Here is a 6,579-nt window from a genome sequence, read left to right as displayed (position 1 = left end):
TCTGGGCGGCGCTTACCTTGGGGGGGATGGGTGGATCCCTCAGAAGTGGTGACATCCCTCGGCTCCTAGGAGGAGGCACAGCCAGGGGACTCTGTGCACTGCCTCCATCTGCAGGCACCGCCCCCACAACTCCCATTGACTGGTTCCTGGCCAATGGGAGCTGCAGAACCGGTACTCGGGGAGGAGGCAGCATGCAGAACTGTGTGGCCACAGCGCTGCCTACCAGCCAAGGGATGTCGCCACTTCCGGTGCGGCGCAGAGCAGGGTAGGGAGCCTGCCAGCCCCGCCAACCTCCCCTTTCCCCCAGCACAGGTCCCGGCCGCCCCGCTCCCTAATATTTAGTCAGGGATATATAGTACAAGTCACAGGCTGTGAATTTTTGTTTATTGCCTGTGACCTGTCCATGACTTTTACTAAAAATACCCATGACTAAAATGTAACCTTAATTATTACTACTGTCTAGACAGAGTTCTAAAGACAAGTTTTGGTGCTTTTTTTAAACTAATGTCTGAAACTTTTATAGAAATACTGCTTCTGTGAATATTTGGTGTTATTTAGCATATTTGATTTTATGACTTTTGTGTTGATGACAAACTTGAATTTTTTAACTATACAACAAAAATGTTCTGATGACCTTTCATAATACAAGTAATGTACTTTATCATCTTTAGCCATAAAAAATACAAAGCTATTCTGAAGAAAGAAAAACGAAAGAAAAAGAGACAAGCACTTGCCAGATTGAGAGATTCAGGTAATAGATACATCTTTTTTGTTGCTACTTTGTAAGGATGTACCAGTTATTTTTTCTTGTCATAAAGAAAAGGAAAGGAACATTAAAATATGAGCCACATTATCTGAAGGACCAGAAGACACAATTTTAATGATGCTCCAGAAGAATGAGATCTATAAAATAGAAATTTCCTTTAGGCGATCTGAGCACGTAGTGCATTATTACTTGCATACAGTGTCAGATGACTTAAAAAAATATGTAGTAAATATTTTTGAAGGTTCTTAAAGGTTTTTTTTAAATGAATCTTAAGTTTAAGTCTACAAAAGTAAAGGAAAGCAGGTACACTAACACAAGAATATCTCTGAAGAAATGGCATTTTTGATGTTTACTAATTAAAAAAAAAAGTGTAGCTCTAATTTGAACGTTTATATTATAGCACATCTGTTATATATAGTGGTGAAGCCCAGGAGAAAAATTATATTTAGCTGCATGTACAGGGACATGTTACTTTTTCCTCAGAAATCACAGAAAAAAGTGAACCATTGCCTGAAGAGGAGGAACTGGAAGAAGAGGAAAAACAACTTGAGGCTGAAAGGTAAATAATCTAGAGTTTAAAATAATATCTGTTAATAATATTGTTGTTTAGTCTTTTATTTAATGTTGAAATCTCTGACAATTATATATTTTGTAAATCAAAATCTATTTTTATCCATATTATGTAGTGTACAGTCAAATTTCTCTGAAAAATTAACTGTGAATCCAACTGAGTTTCCTGTGCTCAGCAATTTCAGATAAACTGCACTTCCTTGTATCCATAACATATGCAACAATTTATCCAAAATCACTAAATTGGAAAATTTAAATCAGTGTATTTTGCCTAGTTTTAGCTCCTAGGATAAGCAACAAACATATGGCTGACTATTATAGCCCGCAAACATATGGCTGAACATATTATATTATGTTCTAGTCCTGCCCAGAATTAATGTTGATCTATTTGGAAGCATATCCCAAGAAACTCATATAATCTGGCAACAGAATAAAAACGGAAGTATAACTCTCTAAAATTCTGTTCAATTCTCCTACATTTTTCCAGAATCAAAACGGCACTTTGGTATCAAAAGAACGTGGACTAAGCACCTTTTGGGGGAAATGTAATGTTAAGAAAAAAAATTGTAATATCTTGCTGTGTTGAATAATTATAACTATGTTTAATAAGCCTGCAACCATGGCTCCTGTAATATAAACAAAAGTATGTCTACAAATTACTGATGAACACTGGACTTCTCTTGCTAATTAGCATCTGATTTTATTGGTAGGCAAAAACTACATGAGGAATGGTTGCTCAGAGAAGAAAAGGCTCAAGAAGACTTCAGGCTCAAGAAGGAAAAGGAAGAGGCCATGAGAAGACTTCAGGAGGAAGAGGAGGTGAAGTATAAATTGAGAACAATGTTTCACTGTACTATACTGCCCATCATTTGGAGAAAAAATTAATGTCTTTCTGTTGCGTAGCAGCTACATAATGCTTAGAAGTCTAGTATGTTTATTTTTTTCAGTTTTGATCTTAAAAAAACATACAAATCATTCCTCACCAAAGGATATCTATCCAATGCTCTGGCCACCCTTGACATAAATCTAAAAACTCAGTTCTGGAAAGGTTACAACATATAGCATGGTTGATGGCAGGATGGATAAAATTCAATTATTATTTTAAAAAAAAAATCAGATTTAAAAAATAAATAAATACAGGTTTATTGTTAAAAATTGTGCTGACTTAAAATTTAAATTTGAAATGAGACTATCAAATATGTTAAAGCCTATTTGTGACAGGTTGGACTCCCTGAGATGTCACCTGGTGTGCTGGGACATCACTGAGTCAGACTGTTCTGCCAGCTTGGGCCCCTTTTTACCTGGTCTTGCTGGGCTAGGCTCCCCAGCCTTTTCCAGCCCAGCACACCTACAGGGCCACACCTAGCAGCACAGAGAGAGAGAGAGATCTGCTCTGGGAAGGCTCAGCTTAAGGGGCTTGCCACAGTACCCAGATGTTCACACACATACACACCCTTGAAGTACAAACCCAAAATTATATGAAATTCGCTTCTTCCCTCAATGTGGAGAAGGGTCTGCACAACTTCTCTCACCCCCCCACCCCCCATTTAGAAATCACATAAACTGGATTATATTGTAAACCAGAAATAAATTTATTAACTATAACAGGTGTATTTTAAGTAGTTAAGGAGGTAGCAGATAAAACAAGGCAGATTACTAAGAAAATAAAACAGAGCACACAGACTAAGCTTAATACACTAAAGAAACTGGTTACATGTAAGTTCTCACCCTAAATATGGTTCTAATAATCTTCTTCACAGGTCAGATGCCCTTCCAGCCTGGGTCCCAGTTTTTTCCCTCAGTTCAGTCTTAGTTGTTTCCAGTAGTCATCTTGGGTGGAGTAGCAGGGAGGAACTGATGACCTGGCTTACCTCACTCCCCACCCTTAAATAGGATTTGCATAAGGCGGGAGTCTTTTGTTTCCTAGTTTGACGCCCCTGCCCAACTTCTCCTGAAAAAGTACAGAATTCAAGATGGGTTCCAGTATCAGGTGACATGGTCACATGCCTCTGTAGGGCCCCTGTAGCCATTCTTCACAGGCTGACCCACATGTTCATAGGAAGACTAAGCTCTTTTACAGTCCATTGTCTCTCACTGATGGGCCATCAGCACTGTCTGGCTTTTTCATTGTTGTACCTGAAGTGTTAGCTGGGGCATCATCCAAAGTAGCATAGTTGAAATACAGATACATAGTCAATATTCCTAACTTCAGATACAGAACTGATACAGGCATACAAATTGGATAATCACATTCAATAAATGATAACCTTTCCAATAATATCTAACATGAACCATCGTGCATAAAGTATATTTCAGTTATGTCACATTCATATCATAAGCATATTTTCATAAAGAATATGGAATGACCCGTCACACTAGTTTTATTGCAATCTATTAACATTTACATTAAATAAAAATATTTAAGCAATACATGCTTGCTGCCAAGTTTTGGAGAAAGTCAACCAGTGAACTGGTGGAAGTCACTGGCTGAGCACCTGGAATCAGAGTTTGCTGAAGTACTGATTCCAAAAGTTTTTTTTCTCTTACTTAATTGGCCTCTCAGAGTTGGTAAGACAACTCCCACCTGTTTATGCTCTCTGTATGTGTGTATATATATCTCCTCAATATATGTTCCATTCTATATGCATCCGAAGAAGTGGGCTGTAGTCCACGAAAGCTTATGCTCTAATAATTTGTTAGTCTCTAAGGTGCCACAAGTACTCCTGTTCTTTTTGCGGATACAGACTAACACGGCTGCTACTCTGAAACCTGAAGTACTGATCCAACTTTTGATAGCAGTAGTTCTTCTGCAGATGCATAGACAATATTGTCTTCATCTCAGTTTATTCAGCAAATTCAGTTACATTATTGTAGTTCATTCAGAGTTAAGAAACCAATGGGGAGTTGAAAAAGCATGAAAGCTTATTTTCTTCTACCAGTCTCGGTGTGAGAGGATAAGATCGACTACTTCTAAAATCTTGAAGGACTTGGTGATCAGTTCAATTCACTCTTTTCCTCCTTTGGTATTCACCCCTTCTTGTTGACTGTTGAGTATAGGCCAATTCCACCTTAATTGAATTGGCCTCCTTAGCACTGACCCCCCACTTTGTAAGGCAACTCCCATGTTTTCATGTGCTGTAATATTTATACTGTTTACTCCATGAATCTGATTAAGTGGGTTTTAGCCCACGAAAGCTTATGCCCAAATAAATTTGTTAGTCTCTAAGGTACCACAAGGACTCCTCGTTGTTTTTGCTGATACAGACTAACATGGCTACCACTCTGAAATCTTTACAGATTGTTTCCTTTGTTTAATAAATCAGTTTAAATGCAAAACACGTTTTAATTAACCTTTTTCTTATGTATCCAGTGCATTGCAGGTAGTTTTATTTAATAACAAAAAATGTAAAATGCTGTCTTTGTGCATATTTAATTGAATTCAAATATCCATCCAAATAAAGCCTGACACAGATTGCAGGTACAAAATTATCTAGTAAATAAGAAATGCATCACTTACCATTTTTTACCATATAAAAAATGTAAACATTAAGAATCTAAATAAATGTAAGTTAAGCTGTATAATTGCTTAAATGTATATAGATATATATCATGTATCCTGGTTTGCAAAAAGTACCAAATTTAGTGGAAAGGCTACATTTAGTTGCAAATCAACACATTATAATGGTTACCAAATAATGAGAATCAACGCTTCTTTAGGAAAATAATTAAGATGTATAAATGCAAAACAGGATTAAAATTAAAGATTTAAATCAGGGTTTATTGCTTGGTGATTTAAAACATAATTAAAATTGACAATTTAAGTTGTTTTGATATAAATCAGTCCACCCTGGGTGATGGTTTTGGATTTACCTATAGTTTTCTGATTCACGTACATATGTGTATCTATTGTATTTTTGAAAGAATATTCTTTTAATCACTTACCAAGAAAAATGAACAGTTTATCTTTCTTTTCATAAAGAGAAAGATAAAAGAAGAATGGGAAGAACAGCAAAGGAAGGAGAGAGAAGAGGAGGAGCAGAAGCAACAGGAGAAGAGAGAAAGAGAGGTGATGCCTGCACTAGGAGGATAAACACACTGCATATCCTCTTACAGTACCAGATGTAACAGTCTTGTCTTTATGCATCTGTTTATTGGAGTTAGAAAATGGGGAGTGGAAATAATTGATGGGTGTTTTTCTGAGACCTGGAAGTAGACCCTCTGTATTTTATTTTAATGAAGCCTTATATTGGGGATAAAAATTAAACAAAAATAGCCTTAGTCCTTCAGTTTGTGTAGCAACATATGGCTTCTTGTATTACACTTCCCCTGTAATTATTTGCATTGGGGAAATATGAAGGTATATTGCTGGCACCTGTTCTCTCAGGTGCACATAACATGTGACACGTTAAAGATAGCTCTCAACATAGTATTGTATGTTTTCCCTATCAGACATCTGAGCAATCTTAATGTAATCATTTTTTAAAAGTTCCTTACATTGATCTGGAATTATATTGCTGCTGTTCCTTAACAGTGTTCTTACTCAAAAGATGTTACAGGTCCTCTTTACCTGACTCATTCATCAGGATGTATCTTTTTCGTAAATTGTTGGGTGGGGAAGAACACAATATTGAAAAGTGTTAACAGCTGTATAATTAATTTAACCAAAAAAACGGTATTTGGTAGAGTATCTGCTTAGAATTTAGAGAGATTGTAGCTGCCCCCCCGGGATTTCCTCCTGCAAAGGTCCAAAGTGAGGTTGACCCATTGCTGTCATCGGGGAAGGATGATCACAACTTTCTGGAGTTCATCCATCTCATTTCAACTTCTCCAGAGCAGCAAGAGATGAAAACTGATCTGATCCTACTCAGTTTCATTCAGAGCTGCTTCACCAGAAACAAAGATGTGATTCAGCCCACCGCCATCTTCAAGTAGCTGCAGCAGGAGAGGAGAGAATACAAGTAGTTTTCCCTCCTGCTTTTAATAATGGAAGATAGCAATGAGGCTACTGTACATAATACATTAACTCCTCACTTAACGTTGTAGTTATGTTCCTGAAAAAGGCTACTTTAAGCTAATCCAGTTTCCCCATAAGAATTATTGTACGTGTTGGGGGGGGGGGGGGGGGGAGGAAGGGAGGGGGAGAGGTTAGGTTCCAGGGAAATTTTTTTTGCCAGACAAAAGACATTAGATACATATACAGTATAAGTTTTAAAGAATTTTAAACAAACAATTTAATACCGTAC

At 37.2% G+C, this 6,579-nt stretch overlaps 2 protein-coding genes across 2 annotated transcripts in view; one reads left to right on the top strand and one right to left on the bottom strand.

The window, feature by feature from the left end:
- ZRSR2 (zinc finger CCCH-type, RNA binding motif and serine/arginine rich 2) overlaps positions 1 to 6,579 on the top strand; it is a 31,689-nt gene that overhangs the window by 1,204 nt on the left and 23,906 nt on the right. The window contains exons 2-5 of the mRNA XM_005287779.4: positions 672 to 751; positions 1,250 to 1,325; positions 2,047 to 2,155; positions 5,316 to 5,402. Coding sequence (XP_005287836.2) covers positions 672 to 751; positions 1,250 to 1,325; positions 2,047 to 2,155; positions 5,316 to 5,402 — 352 coding nt within the window. The remainder of the gene's footprint in view (positions 1 to 671; positions 752 to 1,249; positions 1,326 to 2,046; positions 2,156 to 5,315; positions 5,403 to 6,579) is intronic.
- Positions 2,905 to 6,579, bottom strand: part of AP1S2 (adaptor related protein complex 1 subunit sigma 2) — a 67,882-nt gene continuing 64,207 nt past the window's right edge. The window contains exon 5 of the mRNA XM_005287780.5: positions 2,905 to 6,268. Within this exon, the coding sequence (XP_005287837.1) occupies positions 6,197 to 6,268 (72 nt within the window). The 3' untranslated portion in view covers positions 2,905 to 6,196. The remainder of the gene's footprint in view (positions 6,269 to 6,579) is intronic.

This window comes from Chrysemys picta, chromosome 1 (assembly GCF_011386835.1).
Source record: "Chrysemys picta bellii isolate R12L10 chromosome 1, ASM1138683v2, whole genome shotgun sequence".
Classification (NCBI taxonomy): domain Eukaryota; kingdom Metazoa; phylum Chordata; order Testudines; family Emydidae; genus Chrysemys; species Chrysemys picta.
This window is presented reverse-complemented; position numbering and strand designations above follow the sequence as displayed.